At 38.8% G+C, this 22,443-nt stretch overlaps 1 protein-coding gene across 1 annotated transcript in view; it reads right to left on the bottom strand.

The window, feature by feature from the left end:
* Positions 1-22,443, bottom strand: part of LOC140172079 (sodium- and chloride-dependent taurine transporter-like) — a 38,557-nt gene that overhangs the window by 197 nt on the left and 15,917 nt on the right. Inside the window, exons 6-10 of the mRNA XM_072195428.1 lie at positions 20,209-20,312; positions 14,353-14,477; positions 13,291-13,403; positions 12,100-12,237; positions 2,255-2,357 (exon numbers count right to left, since the gene is read on the bottom strand). Coding sequence (XP_072051529.1) covers positions 2,255-2,357; positions 12,100-12,237; positions 13,291-13,403; positions 14,353-14,477; positions 20,209-20,312 — 583 coding nt within the window. The remainder of the gene's footprint in view (positions 1-2,254; positions 2,358-12,099; positions 12,238-13,290; positions 13,404-14,352; positions 14,478-20,208; positions 20,313-22,443) is intronic.

The following is a 22,443-nucleotide window of genomic DNA, read 5'->3' as shown; positions in this document are numbered from 1 at the left end:
TGACTAACTTTGGAATTAAAAGTGCTCAAGCCCATTACAGGTGAGCGTAGAAAACAAATTCAAAGTATAGACCTCTGGAAAAGGCAACCGTTACTACTAGTTTCACAGCATACCCTCACTTCATGCGATCATTGGGTATACCGATCATCAGACGGATAATTTGTCATGGTTACAACTTAACAGAAATGCATGATGATATTACTTGGTATATTACGCCCCCACTATTTATAGTGGTTGAGCACTTTTGACTACTTTTGGAGTAGAGGCTGTGGTGGAGGTGGCTTTGTCATGATTCTGACACCACAGAATGTACACACATGTATATGCATTTCTGTTAAGTTGAAACCATGACAAATTATTCGTCTGATGATCGGTATACCTAATGATCGTAAGTGAGGGTATGCTGTGAAACTAGCAGTAACGATTGCCTTTTCCAAAGTTCTATACTTTGAATTTGTATTTATTATTTTATTTATCTGTATGACGCTCTATAGACCATTCCTATAATTTGAACCTTCCTGTCCCTGTTGGTGTGAACATCGATATCACGTATTATAAACAGGGGGTGTCGGATGCGATATCGCGATTTTTGACGTCGCCATTGGATTAACACGTAATCATGAAATCTTCACAAACAATTCTAAATGTGTTCTGTGGTGTCAAAGCAAAATTATGTTATTCTAAAACCGTCGGAGCCCCGAAAAGTGCCCCACTGCAAGTATTTATGTTGTTCAGTGACGTAGCGTCATAGGGGCACTGGGGGCACGTGCCCCCAATCGATCTGAAATTTTAAAAAATCCCATAGGAAAATTGCCCAAAAACGGCTTGTGCCCGTGCCCCCATCAGACCCGATGCCCCTCAATCATGGTCGGTGCCCCCCCCATGTGATGACCCACGCTACGCCACTGGTGTTGTTCTTTAATTTGTTACTGCTAACCGTCTTGAACGGGCTGTCAGCCTTGCAGTTTCGGCAGCCTCGTAAATCATTCACGTGTCGCGTGTTCTATTATACCGCCTGCTATAAAATAACGAAAACGAGGTTGAGAAGGGTATTACATGATTATAAAATAATGGACTAATTACGTGATACCCTTCTTCATCCCGCATTCGCTACCCTATAATACGTGATATCAATGTTCACTCCGTCAACGGCAGGAAGGTGCCAATTATAGGAATGATCTATAGATGAGTTGACTTCTGACGTCAATGCCTGGCAGTATGCGCACGCATCATCACAATTTCCTTTGTTTTTGCCTGGCAGTATGCACGCGCATCATATTTTGTTTAGGACTCGTGTTTTTAAAACTCCCGCCACATCACAATGAGGCTATTGAACAGTGCAGTGGTTGCATGGGGTTCACTCTTGCTTTTGTTGAAAAACATTGAGGTCAACTCATCCATAAGTCTATAGATCCCTTAGATTGAAAATTCAATCTAATCGATTGCAATCATAGACAAATCCGAAATTGGATTAAAACATTTGAATTGAAATAGATTGAATTCCAATGTATTAGAAGTATTCAATCTAATTATTAATTTTGGATTTGTACCTGATATCGCAAATAATTATGGCAAATGATTAAAAATTGAAAATTTTGACCTTTCATATTGAAGATATACATTCCACTCTCCCTCAAAAAAAAAGATCAAAATTTTCAATTGATTGTTGGTTTTTCATCCCAGCTACATACACTTTAAGTACATATCATAAGATTTGTAAAGTTTACTTCGAGGACTGTTAAATATCAAAAAGTTTTAAAAAATATCAAATTTTTATAATTTTATAAAATTTGTTTTGTATCGCGAATTTCACAAACTCAAAATTATTTGATATCAGAAGGACATTCCTCGCATTCAGAATGCAATTCGATATGTCTGGTGTACTCAAAGCTTCCACAAAAATATTGTGCAAATGTTTATATCCGATTCCTTAATACAGTAGTTTGGCAAAAAGATGTTAAAAATATTTGCACAAATACTAGGGATCAATCAAACATCGGCCGTCAAGATCACAAGATCGAGCCAAGGGGATATGATGCCTATAAGTAACAAGGTAACACATACATGACATATAGGCTTGACAAACATGATAAATATTAGTATACTGCGCCAAAAAGTATCCGAAAACTTCAAAGGGGTGTCCTAATGAGCAGGATTAGTGCATCTATTAAAAAATTAGTTATTATTTAGGTTTAAAATTAGGATTATTTCCAAGTGTTCGGATACTTTTTGTCGCAGGGTTATTCTGCTTTACCATAGAAGTAAGATATGGCAATAGTCTCAAAGAATGCAATCCACAGTAACGCAGATCCACTTGCAGAATAGTAGTCGAATAGCTGCACCAGATAGATACCTCCCTGAGACAAAGAGACCATCAAAATAAACATCTATCAAAATGTCATTACCCCTCCCCCTTATTATGAGATAATAACTCAAAATCTATGAATCAATATTTTTCAATAATCAATATTTTATTAATATTCACCAAACAAACTGGTATAATTAATATTAAAGTTACAAATACAAATGTTTACAATTAAATCTAAATCTAAAATTGAAATAGCAAAAGTTTTGTTTTGCAAATGTTGTCTTAATAGTCCAAAATTTGTTGCCATGCTGAACCTTTGAATGAAAAAGACTCTCATTCAAAAGTTGCACCTAAACCCATTGAAAATGTTGCCTTTTTTGCTAGAGTGTCTGGTCATCACTGGTCACCGCGGGTCATCCTTGACCAGTCATGTAGAAGTGACGTAGTTGATCGGATTAACTACCATTGCAATAGATGAATACAATTTTGACTATACCGCCCCATGGCCTTGCACTACAACGTTCACTCGGTACCGATGCATTGAACCATAGATGTCAAAGAAAGGCTGATCACTCGCACCTGTAAGATAAGTTTCTTTGAAAAGAACGGTATTGTATTCAATCTATGTCTGTGACATACACAGGTGATAAGTGTAATCTGCTTGTAGTGTAGGGCGGTCTATTCAAAAATTGTATTCATCTATTGCTATGGTAGTTAATCCGATTATGACGTCACTTCTACGGCGTATGGTACACTGACTTGAGTAGCTTTTTAGTGCAAATGCATCTTTTTCATCAAGGAGTCGCCATGGCTAAAACTTTGAGCTATCCAGTTAATGAGGTATCAAAATTTACAGAATTAACCTGGGTTTGTTTTTCTTATTTCAGTTTTTGTGTCAGTTCCTGCAGAACTGACACCTTTAGTACAGGTTTGACGATCACGTGACAATTCTAATCATCATATCGAAATATCACGTGCTCTGTAAAAATATCAATATCGATATCGATACTATTCGTCAATTCAGCCCCAAACCAAATCGCCCACATGCCAATTCGAACCCTGTATATTGATGTACAAAAAAGTTGGGCAAATTTAACTATTTCGTGATTTTCTCCATAACCGTTGTTTTTACACCAAATCTGTATATTTAGATGAATTGATGTCTTGCATTCAGTCACAAACCAATTCGTTGTACTTTGTGCAATAACCCTCTATCTTTTAAACCAAATATCCTAAAGAGTCGTGCGATGTCGAATTTTTCCTCTGGTCATAAAGAACAAAACAAGTCAGCGTTCGCGTATCTGTACGTAGCCGCAGTTTGTGGCCCTCACAACACGGGCTTCCGGTCCTAGGAAATGGAATATTACTGATAAATATATAAAGATGGCAAAATCAGTAAACCAGTTTAAGTTACAAATAAAGAAAAATCTAATAAAAAATTACATCTAATATTTAGGGATTATTTAATGACCTCACCCCCCCCATCTCCACTCCAACTATCAATTTCTTGTGTGGACTGTGGAATATCTATATGAAATGTTATAAATATTTATATTGGAGTCTTTCTTTGCATGTTCTGTATTGGTTAATAAGATGTATTCACTTTTTATTTTTAACCAAATATCCTAGAGAGTCGTGCCATATGTCAAATTTTTCCTCTGGTCATTATAAATATTTATATTGGAGTCTTTCTTTGCATGTTCTTCTCCTCTTTCTTTTTTTTTTTATTTGTTAACTTTGTGTAATTGTACGGTATGTTGTAACTTAAGGCAGTGTAAGGGGGTGCTCGCTTCAGGCCTTTGGGCCTTTTGAGCATCTCCTCTTTCAAATGTTGTGTCTTTTATATTTTGTATGTTGATTTGAATGAAAATAAAATGATGATGTATGATGATGATGATGTACATCATTTCCTACAGAGTCGTGAGATATGTCAAACTTTTCCCTTGGTCATAAGGAACAAAAAATGTCAGTGGTCGCATATCTGTAGGATCATTGGTTAATGAGATATAGTCACTTTTTTTGATTTTGTGCACTTAACCCTCTATCTTTTTAACCAAATATCCTCGAGTCGTGCCATATGTCGAATTTTTCCTCTGGTCATAAGGGAAAAAAAAGTCAGTGGTCGCATATCTGTAGGATCATCGGTTAATGAGATATAGTCACTTTTTTGTACTTTGTGCACTTAACCCTCTTTCTTTTTTTTTACTTCTGGATATCGTTTGGAGTCAAATGATTTTTCATTTTAAAGCTTATGATATATTTTCTAAACACGAAATAAAACAAAATTGACCGCGAGCCGACTTTACAGCTGTTTCGAGATGGACGGTCACATATATTCATTAATATATTAAATCGTTTATCCCTTTTAGCACAGATATTGGAACAATATCTGTGCTTTTAGTCAATATCGAATTGGTTTGTGGCTGACTTAGCTTGGGGCCAAATGCATGAATTGGCATATGGCCAAGTCAACATATGGCCAAGTCAACTGTGGACGAATTGATTTTGCCGAATCGACCTGCTTCCATGCTGACCAGGAAGTGCCGAAAAATTACGTACTTTTACAAAGCAAAAAGCAACTTTTCTAGGCATTGTTGACATGGTGCCTTCGCCCAAAAAGGTTTCCTACTATAAAGACCTAACTTTTGAGATGGTTTGTATGTTTGAAGGTGCAAAATTAACAATAAGCTTAAAATCATGGCCCGGTTTACCGCCGAGTTTTGCAAGTCATCACGACTTTGACAGATGACGTCAGACACTTATCTCTGTCTTGGTAATATCGACATAAGTCTTGATAGTAATACGCTGTTTTACTTAGCCTATATCTGGTGGCAGCAGCATTTTTCTACAGTCACGTGATAATGGCGCCGGCGGATAATACACGGGGGAACTGATGGTGTCCACATCTTTTTTTTTTCTTTCTTTTTCAGTTTTTTGTATTTTATCAGTACTTAGAGCTGGTGGGGGAGAGAAAGCATTAAAATACATTCAGGAAAAAATACAACTCGAACCAAAGATGAAGGCTCCATTTCAAAATCAAAATTACAAAAAAAACAAAAAAAAACAACAACAAAAAACACCAGACAATGAGCAGGTTCAAAGACCCACAGAAGGAAGATGACAAAACAGAGTCCTGACCCTATTCGAATCCTATTTTGACCTTTACACAAATAAACCACCAGCCCCCTTCTTCATCACATACAATATTTTTATAAAAACATCCAGCATGTCCAGTGTTAATTAAACAAAAATCTTTTTGAATTGCGCTGGTATAGGAGTTGCAAGGGCCTGATACATTGCTGATATCGAATGATGAAATTCGCGATCTTCCTCCTGTGAAAAAATTTGAAGAATAGAAAGCTGACGTTGCGCCAAAACACGCACGCCTATGTAAGTGTGTAATTAGGCCTATTTAATGATAAAATGAACTACCACTAAATGTTCTTGTCAGTGCTGCAGTGAAAAACTTCTCTTTAACATTACATTAAAATAATAGTTACATTGTAAATTGGAACTGACACCAATTTTTTTCAGGAATACTTGTTTAAATTTGATGCATAGATTTTGAGTTTTATATCGTAATAAAGGGGTGATTACTTTTTGTTAGGCGTTTTTAGCTGCGGGTAGCAGCTCTATAAGTCACCATGTCTCTCCGTCCGTCCGTCCGTTAGTCCGTCCGTTAGTCCGTTAGTAACAAACGCTAAAAGCTGCTGTTACGTCAACATCGTTTGTCGCATGGCTATGGTACTTGGTGAGGGGGAGGGCCTATACCGGCCCCATACTGGAAAAGAGTTTCGTCCCGAAATATGCTAATTAGGTCATTAAAGGGATATTACACGATTTTCAACAATTTCTAAAAAATGTTGTTACGTCAACATCGTTTGTCGCATGGCTATGGTACTTAGAGAGGGGGAAGGCAGGTACCGGCCCCATACTGGAAAAAGAGTTTCGTCCCGAAATATGCTAATTATGTCATTAAAGGGGCATTACACGATTTTCAACAATTTCTAAAAAATGTTGTTACGTCAACATCGTTTGTCGCATGGCTATGGTACTTAGAGAGGGGGAAGGCAGGTACCGGCCCCATACTGGAAAAGAGTTTCGTCCCGAAATATGCTAATTATGTCATTAAAGGGGCATTACACGATTTTCAACAATTTCTAAAAAATGCTGTTACGTCAACATCGTTTGTCACATGGCTATGGTACTACTTGGTGAGGGAGAGGGCCTATAGGGCAATTAAGAGAAATTTAGGAAAAGTGGGGAACATGAGGGGAATGGGGGAAATTAAGGGCAATTTTGGGGGAATTAAGGGAAATTCAGGGAAATTCAGGTGAAATAATTGATTTTGTGGGCAATTAAAGGAAATTGAGGGGAATTGGGGAAAATTGAGGGGAATTAAGGGAAATTTGGGAAAATTGAGGAGAATTAAGGGAAATTCAGGTGAATTAAGGGAAATTTGGGAAAATAGAGGGAATTTAAGGGAAATTTGGGAAAATGAGGGGAAATTGAGGGAGAATTGGGAACACTGAGGGAAGTTATAAGGAAATTGAAGAGAATTAAGGAAATTCAGGAAATTCAGGTGAATTAAGGAAATTGACAAGAATTAAGGGAAATTTGGGAAAATAGAGGGCAGTTAAGAGAAATTTGGGAAAAAGAGCGGAAATTGAGGGGAAATTGGGAACATTGAGGGAAGTTAAGGGAAATTGAAGAGAAATTGAGGGGAAATTGGGAACATTGAGGGAAGTTAAGGAAATTGAAGAGAATTAAGGAAATTCTGGTGAATTAAGGAAATTGACAAGAATTAAGGGAAATTAGGGGATTTAACACTTGATGTCAAGGCGCTTTTTTCCCGAAAATCGTGTGGACATCAAAAGTGTCCGAAATCGGTTTCTGAACACTTTTGATGTCAAGACGCTTTTTTCCCGAAAATCGTGTGGACATCAAAAGTGTCCGAAATCGGTTTCGAACACTTTTGATGTCAAGACGCTTTTCCCGAAAATCGTTTGGACATCAAAAGTGTCCGAAATCGGTTTCCGAACACTTTTGATGTCAAGACGCTTTTTTCCCGAAAATCGTTTGGAAATCAAAAGTGTCCGAAATCGGTTTCCGAACACTTTTCCGAAAATCGTTTGGACATCAAAAGTGTCCGAAATCGGTTTCGAACACTTTCGATGTCAAGACGCTTTCTTTCCGAAAATCGTTTGGACATCAAACGTGTCCGAAATCGGTTTCCGAACACTTTCGATGTCAAGACGCTTTTTTCCCGAAAATCGTTTGGACATCAAGTGTCCGAAATCGGTTTCGAACACTTTTGATGTCAAGACGCTTTTTCCCGGAAAATTGTTTGGACATCAAGTGTCCGAAATCGGTTTCCGAACACTTTTGATGTCAAGACGCTTTTCCCCTAAAATCGTTTGGACATCAAAAGTGTCCGAAATCGGTTTCGAACACTTTTGATGTCAAGACGCTTTTTCCCCGAAAATCGTTTGGACATCAAAAGCGTCCGAAATCGGTTTCCGAACACTTTTGATGTCAAGACGCTTTTTTCCCGAAAATCGTTTGGACATCAAAGGTGTCCGAAATCGGTTTCGAACACTTTTGATGTCAAGACGCTTTTTCCGAAAATCGTTTGGACATCAAAAGTGTCCGAAATCGGTTTCGAACACTTTTGATGTCAAGACGCTTTTTTCGAAAATCGTTTGGACATCAAAAGTGTCCGAAATCGGTTTCGAACACTTTCGATGTCAAGACGCTTTCTTTCCGAAAATCGTTTGGTCATCAAACGTGTCCGAAATCGGTTTCCGAACACTTTCGATGTCAAGACGCTTTTTTCCCGAAAATCGTTTGGACATCAAAACTGTCCGAAATCGGTATCCGAACACTTTTGATGTCAAGACGCTTTTTCCCCGAAAATCGTTTGGACATCAAAGGTGTCCGAAATCGGTTACAGAACACTTTTGATGTGAAGACGCTTTTTCCGAAAATCGTTTGGACATCAAAAGTGTCCGAAATCGGTTTCGAACACTTTCGATGTCAAGACGCTTTCTTTCCGAAAATCGTTTGGACATCAAACGTGTCCGAAATCGGTTTCCGAACACTTTCGATGTCAAGACGCTTTTTCCCGAAAATCGTTTGGACATCAAAAGTGCCCGAAATCTGTTTCCGAACACTTTTGATGTCAAGACGCTTTTTCCCCGAAAATCGTTTGGACATCAAAAGTGTCCGAAATCGGTTTCCGAACACTTTCGATGTCATGACGCTTTTTTCCCGAAAATCGTTTGGACATCAAAAGTGTCCAAAATTGGTTTCCGAACACAATTTTTCAAATTTATTTATTTATTTTATTTATTTATTTCTTATTTAACCTGGGGTGACCAATCAATGCACTGGCACTGTTCTCCCTTGGTTCTTTTTCTTGGTGTGGATGGAAATACCCTTTCTGGCATTATTTTAAGATGAGCGCCCTCAAAGGTTAAGCTCACAGAGGGGTTACAGGTCAAAATAGGGGTCAAACTTGAACCTGCTTCAAAGACACCAACACTGCAAAATTGAATTCCTTGTCCCGCAGCGACCGCTACGGATCCGGCGGTACTTGTTTATGTGTTACACTACTAAAGCAATTTATATAAATATAGGCATACTGAATAACGTTGATGAAAACGTTATAGGTCTGTCACACTACGACGGACTGGGTTAACGAACATCACCGTATACAAAAATATTTTATCCGTTGGAAAAATCACCAGTCCGGCAGGAGATTCGGTGGGATTTGTGGTCCGATTCCCGTTCGTCTCTCTATGCGTTGTGGCCGCTAATAATCCTGCAGGTGTCTTATATACGATCGTTCAACGTCCGACAAATGACCGGATTTGGGGGTCCGATTCTCGTTTGTCTCTCTATGCGTTGTGGCCGCTAATAATCCTGCAGGCGTCTTATATACGATCGTTCAACGTCCGACAAATGACCGGATTTGGGGGTCCGATTCTCGTCCGTCTCTCTATGCGTTGTGGCCGCTAATAATCCTGCAGGCGTCTTATATCCGATCGTTCAACGTCCGATAAATGACCGGCGAATCCGTCCCATGTGGCACCAGCAGGGACTTCGACCCTATCAGAAAAGTGGGGGAAGAGAGGGTGTTTGAGAGGGTTTGAGGCCCCTCAGAGGCAGTGGCGTAACAAGCACGTTTTCAGAGGGTGGACAAAGTGAGGAAAGACAACTTTTAAGGGGAAAAACTTACAAAAAGGTTTGACAAAAGTACAAAAAAGGCTACAAATCTTACATATCGGGGCAACCAGTGTCCGGGGGGGGGGGGGAATAGAGGTGAGAAACCTTTGGATAATGAAGGCCCAATTGAAGCCATTTGTGGATCAATTTTAGCACTATTATTGGATACTATTTTAGTTTGAAAAAGCCGCAAATTGGTGAAACGAAAGTCTAATTGAAGAAATTGAAAAGTTTTCACCATTATTGTATAATATAAACAATTGTTTTAAACATAACACGTGGATGTCCAAAGCAGAAGCAAAAAGACAGACTTGTCCATTTTTCAAAATGAAGGTCCAATTGAAGCCATTTGCATGGGGACTGTATTTACATTATTAGGCCTATTGTGTAAAAATTTAGTTTTAAAAATGGAAAATTTTGGTGCATTATCTTTACACTATTAGTGCCTTAAACAATAAACAAAGAAGGCCCGAATTGAATTTGCAAAATTTAAAATGTTACACTGGTCCACTGACACCTAGATATAAGACTTCAGACTCGTAATTTCAGGTAAAGCATGCATGGATTGATATGTTAAAGTCAGGAATAGACCTAAGTCCGTCTTAAATACTGACTTTGGTGACAAAATGTCACGGGCCGTATATGGACGGCCGGCAGTAATTTTCACAGGCTTTTGGGCCAAGGAACCACATTTAAGCACTGCCTATAATAATCACAGGCCTATACTACAGGCTTACTACTATCATGGGCCTACTCAATAACGTACAATTTAACCTTTTCCATGTTTTCTCTTCTTTTTTCTTTCTTGTCAATCACTAAAACTGGTAGGAATTTGATATCGCGTCCTCTACCCTTCAGAAAGTGCCACTCCCTCAATACTACTTACATGCATGGGCCTACTAATTACGTGCAATTTAACTTTCTCTTCTCTTCTCTTCTCTCCTCTCTTCAAATTTTCTCACTTTCTTTTTTTTTTTTTTCTCTCCTCCTTTCCCCCTTTTTTCTACTTGTCAGTCACTAAAGTACTGGGGGATTTGATATTGCGTCCCACACCCTTCAGAAAGCCCCCCCCCCTGATCGATGCACATGTTCGCCATAGGCCTACATCCGGCACAAGCGCCTGCGAAACCTCCCAAACACCTGCGGTATATAAACGAAAGAATAACGAACAAACCCAGGGTATATATACAGGACAGTACGAACACACATCGGACAACTTCCGAACATGTGTATTCGAGCACACTCCGTTTCAAGTTTTGTGCATGCACAAAACTTGAAACGGATTGTCGACGGACTAAACAAACATCACCTAACACGAAACGCATTTGGCGGATAATAGCAGGACATATGAAGAACATAAAACGAACATTGACGAACACTAACGGATTTGCTAAAATACCATCCGTTTCTTGTACGGAAGACCGATCCGGTGTAGTGTGACACTAAGACGGTCTGGGTCAACGTACATCACCGAATACAAAAATATGCTATCCGGTGGCGAAATCACCAGTTCGGAAGAATATTTGGGGGTGAAGGCCTCACAGTAACGTATTTGCAACGAACACGGGCCGAGTGCAACGAACAAAGAACGAACATGAACGAAAGGAGAGCGAACAAACTCCGGCAATATGCAGCACCATACGAACACACATCGGATAAATACCGAACATGTGTATTCGGTACACTCCGTTTCAAGTTTTATGCATGCACAAAACTTGCCGACAGACTTAACGAACATCACCTAACACGAAACGCATTTGGCGGATGATAGCAGGACATAAAAAGAACATAAAACGATCATTGACGAACAACAACGGATTTACTAAAATACCATCCGTTTCTTGTACGGAAGACCTATTCGGTGTAGTGTGACAGGCGCATTATTAACTCATCTTGGAATCAATTATGAATACCGGACTGGCCTCTTCGGTAGGGTATTCGATATGATAAAATTTTTGTCCGCGTATTACGCGATGCTAAGACGTGACACATGTAACGTCAATGTCACTTTCAGGCCTTACATTTTCAGCCGTTTTGTTACGCATGTATACGCATTTTCTTTTATTATCAACCCAATTTGAAAAATTTTACCCCATTTTACGATGTTGCAACGGAAAACTACCCGGACAAACGTTGTACTTCTAATTGGCTATACTTTCTCAACCAGTGGCGTAGATTTCTTTTTTGACATTGGGGGGTGGAGTTGGAAAAAATTCTTCAAGTATAGTCAATCCAGCTGACCTTTTGGCGACAGAATAAGCTAAACTGATGAAATATGGTGTAAATGTAGAATAAATGCGAGCGTAGCGCGCGAAAATTTGCACTTTTGGGGCTAAAATGGACACATATGAGGTTAATTTGGTCAGAAACCCATTATCAGGCGTCAACATTGGGGGGATGATTGTATGGGCCATCCCCTGGCAAAATATTGGGGGGAATTTATCCCCCCCCCCCATCCCCCGGGATCTACGCCTATGTTCTCAACACGCAACATATGCCATCCAGTGTGAGAAGGACGGATTTTTAATAACACTGGTCATCATTTCAGGGGTTCTTGTACTTACGTAGGTCGTCATGGAGATACCGACAAGGCACGATATGGAGCAATATGCAGCAACGAACATTTCACGTCGGTGTCCTTTCCGAAAAACATTCGGCCAAGTGTCAGTGATCGCTGTGATGAAACCTTCGCATTGACAAAACTAAAAAACACACGATAATTTGAGAATAAAGGTATTGTATTTAGCCCCTGGAGTGCATCTATCGTCTCATATAACACGGGCGACATCGTTATTTTACGTAAAACAATGAGGCGAAGCCGAGTTGTTTTACGCCAAAAATAATGATGTCGCCCGTGTTATATGAGACGATAGATGCACGACAGCGGTTAAAAGCAATACCTTTATTCTCATTCTTAAACACTTCAATTCAAATTCAAATAAAATATCATAAGTATTTTTTATCAAATTAAATCCCACATTTTGCAAGGAATTATACCTAAGGCTTAAAATCGATCAGTCCTGTTGTTGCTATGCGTCTCCGATTGGTTCAAATAGCAAGTACGCGTATCGCATCCATGCACACGCGCTGACCCGTGTGATATCGTGTCATATCACACGGGTAAGAACCAATAAAATTGCAGGAATGTTCTCAAGTGTTTAAGAATGTCCAAAAGCAAAGCTTCACTACAAAAGCAGTGGGCCTGGGCCATGGTCCCCAAATTTTGGGCCCCCAAAATGAAGATATTCTTTTTTTCATTGTAAATACAGTGGTATGTGAAAATAAGATCAGGAAAAGATAATTTATTACCCCCAATACTGGCTTTTCGGGGTGGAAATTAAGGACATGTCTACAAGAAGATAACTTAGTAACCTACTTGGATGAAGATAAAAGTTTTAAACTTCGGATCCAAATAAAGAAATGAAGAAACATTGTTGAATTCCCAATCTGCGTAATCTTAAGGTCCCGTGGTTAAGGCACTGGTCTCGTACTCTAATCTTAAGGTCCCGTTGTTAAGGCACTGGTCTCGTACACCAGAGGTGTTGGGTTCAATTCCAGGCAGGATCACTTTTGCTATTTCTTCCTTTAATATATAATTGCTCGAGGGCGAAACTGATCAAATTTCATCATAAAAGTGAAAGCGAGACTGTGACAGAACGGTTTATAGTTATGATAGCGACGTAAGTGTATGATATAGGACGGGTTATAGTTATGTTAGCGACGTAATAAAAGTATGAAATAACCACGGCGATTACCTGTGAATCTATTCCTAAGAGAAGAACCATGATGAAGAATAAAACAGCCCAGAGTTGAGGTAAGGGCATCTGTGCTACGGCTTCTGGATAGGCGATGAAAGCCAAACCAGGTCCTGAAAGTGCCAGTAGATATTATTGATCTTTATAGAAAAACTTTAAAGTACATTCAATATACTTTTATACTGCTTAATTGGCGTTAATGATCCATATCCAGATATCCAGATATCTTGACTATTGCACATTGATAACTACTGCGGTTGCTTAATTATACACTGTCGCATGTGTCAGTTCTCGTCCAATCAAAGTAGGCACAATACCATCAACAGATGGCGCTATTTATTTTATATTTGGGGAATTTCAACGAGCTTCTACGAGATGGCGACTTGTAAGATTTGTAACAAGTAAATGTTCAACGAAGTAAACATATCTTTATCAATATAGGAATATAGAAAATAAAGGCTGTTGAATTCTTTTAACTCTCCTCGTGGGTGTCGACTACAGACCAGTTTCAATTTTGTTTTTAAAATGCACAAATTTTAGAATTGGAAATTTTATCACCATATTTGGAATCAGTATGAAAGATGCAATTAAATGAGTAGAAACAAGCCCAGTATTGGTTCAGTGGTACTCGAGATAGCTCTTAATATTTTGGAAAATATCTCAAAAATTGGACTTTTTATGTTATGTTGAAGCTTAAGGTGCGGTGCGTTGCCAATATCGATTACTTTTTGCCGCAACTCAACGCAACTCGTCGCATTTCGAAGTTAAAATACTTTATTGCGATATTGCAATGCAGTATTTTGCAGTACGATGCACACCCCATCGAAAATCAATTGCGGCGCAGTATGAACGCACCTTATGGCTAGCATACATAAGGTCCGTTCATACTACCACCGCATTTGCGATGCGTTGCGATGCCGATATATCGATTACTTTTTGCCGCAACTCAATGCAACTCGTCGCATTTCCGCATTTCCAAGCGATATCGCAATGCAGTAGTTTGTAGGCAACGCACCGCATCGCAAAACAACGCATCGCACATGAACGGACCTATAGACTCACCTCCTTTAGCCACTTCTCCTACGCCTACATCTTGTTTTCCCGCCATAAATCCAAGCACAGCGAAGATTACAAAACCAGAGTAAAAACTTGTACCACTGTTCACACAGGCAAAGAGCAACCCGTCCCTGTTTCAAAGAAGTAGGACCTATAATAGTGAGTGAAAAAAACCCCGCATGCAGTACGTGCGTCTTGACTCTACATCGCAGCGTGAAGTCCGATGTATACTCCAATTCGCCACTTCGCGATAAGCTGTGATGAAAAAATTAATTCGCAGCTTCGCGCGAAGGCATTCATGTATACTTCATCAAAATATCACCGAGTATCGCGAAGAATTGTTGCCCGCTCTGTGCTTTCATATAGAAACTTCGCTGGCCTAAGGTCCGTTCATACTACCACCGCATTTGCGATGCGTTGCTTTGCGATGCGGTGCGTTGTCGCACTGCATCGTACTGCATTGCGATATCGCAATAAAGTTAAATACATTTCAACTTGGAAATGCAACGAGTTGCGTTGAGTTGCAGCAAAAGTAATCGATATATCGGCATCGTAAAGCAATGTATCGCAAATGCGGTGGTAGTATGAACCGACCTTGAAAAAATCCCAGCATCGCGCGATGAAATTAAAATGTACATTTCAATTTCATCACGCGATGCTTTAAAATCATGTGGGGTCTGCATCTCCTTTTATGGGCATCCTGTCGACCTTGATTTTCCAGCAGCCAATCAGAAGCGTGCACAGCTGCGATATCGCAGCGCGATGAGAAAAAGTTGAACATTTTCCAACTCCATCGCGGACCGAAATTTCCACCGCGCGATGAGAAGTTTCACCGCTGAGCTCGTAAAAACCTGGCTCAGATTTTACAGCATCGCATCGCGCTGCGATGTGGAGTCAGGATTGGGCTTAAGCCCGATCCTGACTCCACTTCGCAGCGCGATGCGATGCTGCGATACTCAAACATCTCAGCATCGCGCGATGAAATTAAAATGTACATTTTAATTTCATCGCGCGATGTTGCGATGTTTTAAAAGCACGTGGGGTCTGCATCTCCTTTTAAGGTTATCCTACCAACCTTGATTTTCCACCAGCCAATCACAAACGTGCACGGCTGCGATATCGCGAAGCGAAAAAGTTGAACATTGTTCAACTTTTTCGCGGACCCAAATTTCCACCGCGCGAGGAGAATTTTCACCGCTGAGCTTGTAAAAACCTGGCTCAGATTACAGTTTTTATAGCATCGCAGCATCGCATCGCGCCGCGAAGTGGAGTCAGGATCGGGCTTTAAGCGTTTGTGATTGGCTGGTGGAAAATCAAGGTTGGTAGGATAACCTTAAAAGGAGATGCAGACCCCACGTGCTTTTAAAACATCGCAACATCGCGCGATGAAATTAAAATGTACATTTTAATTTCATCGCGCGATGCTGAGATGTTTGAGCATCGCAGCATCGCAGCATCGCATCGCGCTGCGAAGTGGAGTCAGGATCGGGCTTAACGCTTTTACATTTTAATTTCATTGCGCTATGCTGCGAGTTTGTAAAATCATGTGGGATCTGCATCTTCTTTTATGGCAATTCTGCCGACAGTTGAACAAAGTTCAGCTCTTATCGCCGACGAAATTTCCACCGCGCGATAAGAATTTTTTTATGTGAAAGTTGAGAGTTGGACGCACATGAAATGGATTCTGTTGCGGTGGTGGGTGAAGATTCATAATTTGATTGAGTTAAAGCCATATTATAACATTTCTGTAAAAATAGATTAGTATTTAGTTTCCATAAAATGTTAGCTTTTACTGTCAGATATGTACCCTTTTAATTTTGAGCCGAACAAGTGAGATAAAGCATAGAAAATTGGAATTTACTATGGCGCCCATGCATGTTCTCCCGCGGTTGTAATACGGTACGATCCTCGGCAGATCTGGATCCTGGGGGGGGGGTATGTGTATCCCGCACGCCGTGTACGTACTGTGCATACGTGTTCGACAAATATTTCCATCGTAATAATAAATCGCCGTTTCCATCGTTTTATTCAAAATCTTTATTGACTAAAGTACATTACAATCGTGTAAAAAACAGGATTAAAAACTTTTGAGGGCGTTCTCCTCTGCAAATGTTATAATATGGCTTTAACAGATATAATACTTCCATTTCCATGTTGCACAAACAGCTGATTGATGCACGGACACTGTTTTCCTGATAGAATACCCGGCAGTGGCGTAGCCAGCACTTTTTCAGAGGGGGGGGGGCAAAGGGGGGCAAGACAAATTTGAAGGGGGGCACCTTTTGGCGACAAAATCAGTTAATGTTACAAATGCGCGCGAAGCGCGAGAAAAATTTTGCCATGTTGAAGCTAAACTGGTGAAATATGGTACAGAAAGTGAATTAATTAGCGCGAAGCGCGCAAAAATTGGCACTTTTTATGTTAAAATGGCAAAATATAATGTAAATTTGGTCAGAAACACAAAAAAGTCTTAAATGTCGCGTGGGGGGCGGGGGCAAGAGGGGGGCAAGACTTTTCACAGGGGGGCAGCTGCCCTTGTCCCCCTTGGCTACGCCACTGATACCAGGCATAAATAAGCACATAAAGCATATTAAAGTGGCCCAGAGATGCGTATTTTAATACATGCATGTTTGTGTTGTATCTACAAACTTCAGCTGAAACCTCCCAGAAAATTATTTTCTCTGCTGATATTTTGTACGACGTCGTCGTATGGGTTCAAATGTGCAGATACAAATGTTGGCACCGACCTGCATTTTTTTTGGTATCTCGTTACAACCCTGCCTTATGCCGCCTTAGCATTATTACATCAGATTCCAGGACAAGACTACCACATCAAAATGCAACAGAGAAGCTACTTTATTCATAGAAGAATATTGCACTAGTAATATGGTCATAAAACTATAAATAAATTCTAGGCATGTTATCAAACATTTTGATACAGCCTGTATAAAAAACAAACAAAAGGTTCATATCCCGGGTTCATATAAACCGTACACAATATATATAAATAGACCAGATTGTGCTTGTTGCTTTGTTCCCACTACTTTAGGAATTAGCCACATAGGTTGTGCCCTGTCAGTCTGAATGTCTGAACAAAAAAAACACTGATAATCGCCCTTTTTTTGGCAAAAATTGACAATTTTTATCAACTTTTCATATTCCCCCATTTCAGGATGCGCCCTCATTTTCTTCATGAAAACATCCTGTTGCTGTCTACTGTTAACACACCTGAAAACATTGTGATGTTGCTTGTTGTAGTTAACAATTGAATACATGAATACAAAAGCCAGCTAAGTCCATGCGAAGTTATTTTGAAAGAAAAACCTGTGTATCATTTTAATTCCTTCAGTTAGATTTACCTGGTCAATATGGTAAGTTGTACGTGCAAATGGGCGGGTTAAACTGTATTAGGTATGACGATTAGCATTTCAGGGACTTCGTGGGGTTCATTTTAAATTATGGACTTGGGTGGTTTTTTGAATCATATACAAAGACAACAATGTTAGAATGAGATTACCACTAGTAAGATAATACAAAATAAAGCACACAGGTATGTATAATGTTGATAAGCATTCTGCCATGTAATATAAACCACACACTTTCCTTTATTAAACCCATTTTTTTGTTCAAAAGTCATTCTCCAGCAATGAATGTGTTACAAGTGGACTTTTATACATACTGGATTTCAATCAATGTGTTACAAGACTCAAATCATGGAATTGGGTGATTCTTTCATACATGCTATTTTTCACATGCCCAATAGACACAGAGGATGAATTTGAGTTGTTCTTTCATGCATATAACAGGCCTATGTATAGCAACAATTTCCCATGCTTAACTCAATTTGGCCAAAGTATGGACTTAGGTGGCTTTTGTATTCATATATTCAATTCATAAATATCATTATGATAATTTTCGATTGCACGTGCAAGCAAGTTCTTAAGCTTTTACCTTTTGTATGGTTATATTTTTGATATTAAACTTTTAATTACTTCATTGATTTTTTTTATCATAAACGTTAAAGGATTGGTTGAACATAAGGGAAATTGTAACGTTTCGTTATCACATCATAAAATATTATTTTATATGTATGAAGATAGAACTTCAAAATTAACGATTATAAATATTATTACCATTTTATTATTATATCATTACTTGTTGTAGCGACTGAGGCTGCGACTTGTTGTAGCGACATTGTCCCTACTCATATAGAGTAAGAAAATAAGATCCGTGTAGAATCCTATGGCTTGCACGCATAGTATTTACCTGAGAACATTGTGATGTTGCTTGTTGTAGCTACTGAGGACTGTCATTGTCCCTACTCCTATAGAGTAAGAAAATAAGATCTGTGTAGAATCTGAATTTGCTTGTTGTAGCTACTGAGGACTGTCATTGTCCCTACTCCTATAAGAAAAGAAGATCTGTGTAGAAGCCTATGGCTTGCACGCATAGTATTTACCTTAGAACATTGTGATGTTGCTTGTTGTAGCTACTGAGGCCTGTCATTGTCTCTACTCCTATAGAGTAAGAAAAGAAGATCTGCGTAGAAGCCTATGGCTTGCACGCATAGCATTTACCTTAGAACATTGTGATGTTGCTTGTTGTAGCGACTAAGGCCTGTCATTGTCTCTACTCCTATAGAGTAAGAAAATAAGATCTGTGTAGAAGCCTATGGTTAGCACGCACAGTATTTACCTTAGAATATTGCGATGTTGCTTGTTGTAGCGACTAAGGCCTGTCATTGTCTCTACTCCTATAGAGTAAGAAAATAAGATCTGTGTAGAAGCCTATGGCTTGCACGCATAGTATTTACCTTAGAATATTGCGATGTTGCTTGTTGTAGCGACTAAGGCCTGTCATTGTCTCTACTCCTATAGAGTAAGAAAAGAAGATCTGTGTAGAAGCCTATGGCTTGCACGCATAGTATTTACCTGAGAACATTGTGATGTTGCTTGTTGTAGCTACTGAGGACTGTCATTGTCTCTACTCCTATAGAGTAAGAAAATAAGATATGTGTAGAATCTGATGTTGCTTGTTGTAGCTACTGAGGCCTGTCATTGTCCCTACTCCTATAGAGTAAGAAAAGAAGATCTGTGTAGAAGCCTATGGCTTGCACGCATAGTATTTACCTTAGAACATTGTGATGTTGCTTGTTGTAGCTACTGAGGCCTGTCATTGTTCCTACTCCTATAGAGTAAGAAAAGAAGATCTGTGTAGAATCTGATGTTGCTTGTTGTAGCTACTGAGGCCTGTCATTTTCCCTACTCCTATAAGAAAAGAAGATCTGTGTAGAAGCCTATGGCTTGCACGCATAGTATTTACCTTAGAACATTGTGATGTTGCTTGTTGTAGCTACTGAGGCCTGTCATTGTCCCTACTCCTATAGAGTAAGAAAATAAGATATGTGTAGAATCTGATGTTGCTTGTTGTAGCTACTGAGGCCTGTCATTGTCCCTACTCCTATAGAGTAAGAAAATAAGATCTGTGTAGAATCTGAATTTGCTTGTTGTAGCTACTGAGGACTGTCATTGTCCCTACTCCTATAAGAAAAGAAGATCTGTGTAGAAGCCTATGGTTAGCACGCACAGTATTTACCTTAGAACATTGTGATGTTGCTTGTTGTAGCTACTGAGGCCTGTCATTGTTCCTACTCCTATAGAGTAAGAAAATAAGATATGTGTAGAATCTGATGTTGCTTGTTGTATAGGCCTGTCATTGTCCCTACTCCTATAGAGTAAGAAAATAAGATCTGTGTAGAATCTGAATTTGCTTGTTGTAGCTACTGAGGACTGTCATTGTCCCTACTCCTATAAGAAAAGAAGATCTGTGTAGAAGCCTATGGCTTGCACGCACAGTATTTACCTTAGAACATTGTGATGTTGCTTGTTGTAGCTACTGAGGCCTGTCATTGTCCCTACTCCTATAGAGTAAGAAAAGAAAATCTGCGTGGCAGCATCCAACCAAACCTTCAAACATGAAATAACAAGTACAAGCTCTATCAAAATGGTTGGTACTCATCATTGATAATGGATGAGTCTGACACATCAGAATTCAACATCAGAACAGATCAAAAACTTGTAAAGGCGCATTCAGTCATCCCAGCGAAAGTAAATTTAGAATTGTATATAAATAGCCTTAAGGGATGGGGTATGAACGTTTGGACAGTATTTATTGTGGGGCGTTAGAGCACATCAGACATATCGAATTGCATTCTGAATACGAAGAATGTCCTTCTGATATTTTATGGCAAATGATTAAAAATTGATATTTTTGATATATAACAGTACTCGAAGTAAACTTCTGATGATTTAGAGTAAATCTGACGATTTATACTTAAAGTGTATGTAGTGGGGATGAAAAGCCGACGATCAATTGAAAATTTTGACCTTTCGTATTGAAGATATGGATTTTTTTTCAAACAACAACAAAAAATAGGTCTTTTGGGGAAAAAATCCATATCTTCAATATGAAAGGTCAAAATTTTCAATTGATCGTCGGCTTTTCATCCCCACTACATACACTTTAAGAATATATCATTAGATTTACTTCGAGGACTGTTGTATATCAAAAATGTGAAAAATATCAAATTTTTATAATTTGTCATAAAATTTGTATATATCGTGAATTTCAAAAAATGAAAATTATTTGATATCAGAAAGACATTATTCGTATTCAGAATGCAATTCGATATGTCTGATGTGCTCTCACGTCCCACAAAAAATACTGTCGAAACGCTCAAAACGCTCATTCCAGATCCCTTAAGATAGTATCCAGTATAAGATAATTCATGACAACTGGCATTATGTATATTTGAAATGAAACAAAAATAACAAACAACAAGGAAAACAACAGTATTGACATAGTTGAAACCCGTTGAAATACATATGGGTTAATTCTCTACTGAAGTAGAGAAATTACAGATTCATCTAAAAATGTATTATTTTGTCTTTAATAAACAGGTTTTGGCTATGTGCTATGTGATATGTTAGCACATCTATGACGCTAACTAATGTGCCATAATCTGAATTTTATCCAATGTTGGATTTTTTCAGTTGATGAGATACAGCGTTGTACACATATTATATCGTTAAGTTTTTGATGTACACACATTCAGAAAGTCGTATTTTCACCTCAAAATGCCAGCTGGCTTTCCAGCTGTTTTGAATAAAATTCTAATCATAATTTGACTTAACTGATGAACTTCACAAAATATCATCAATTTTAATCGGCATATTTGGTTTGGAAATGTGGTGTTGAATTGATCTATTAGTTAGTGCTGTAGCTATATAGCGTGAAGTGAGTTGGACCAGCCACCTTTCAACTCATACCCATACAAAGGCGCAAATTAGCAAAACAAAGTAAATATATTTATTTTAAAGGCACATTCAGTGATTTGCTCGTTCTGATAATCATAAGAATCAGTTGTTGAAGCCTTTGTTAGCAGCATAGATGTAAGATGTGATAATCTGCTAGTGGTTAGAAAGCCTCGTATTCAGGAACAAATATGACATTTTACATGAAACTGTAATATCTTACTTAAAGGAGTATTTCGTGATCCTAACTTCCTCTTTTTCGGTACATATCCACGAAAAAAGCCTATTCCCAAAATTTCAGTTGATTCCGATTTTGCGTTTGCGAGTTATGCATGATTATGTGTATTATACTGCTCCATAGACAATGTGTTGTAATTTCGTTCTGGTGCATCAGAACGAAATTCAAATTTCACGATATCTTTGCAAAACGAATTAATCTGCAAGAAATATTTTGTACATAAACATTATGTAGCCAGAGGTTTCCAGTGATATAAAAATCTCAACTTTTTTTGAGAAAAGTGAGGGGATGAGGCTGTGGATCACGAAATGCCCCTTTGAGGATACTAGAAGAAACTATAAGAAACGTATAAAAGACGTATAAACTTGTTGGATTGATATACTAAGTAAGCTTAAGTTCATACTTTTCTGCATGACTGTTTCGTTTCTGTTATTAACTTGCGCCCTGCCTCTGGCATCAAGCTTCGAAAAATCCATGTAATAAGTAGAGTACATACAGTCGGAGGGCCATCATGCGCGTTTTCCGTTAAAGGTCAAATCATTAACG

The sequence above is a fragment of the Amphiura filiformis genome, chromosome 2 (genome assembly GCF_039555335.1).
Source record: "Amphiura filiformis chromosome 2, Afil_fr2py, whole genome shotgun sequence".
Taxonomy (NCBI): domain Eukaryota; kingdom Metazoa; phylum Echinodermata; class Ophiuroidea; order Amphilepidida; family Amphiuridae; genus Amphiura; species Amphiura filiformis.
This window is presented reverse-complemented; position numbering and strand designations above follow the sequence as displayed.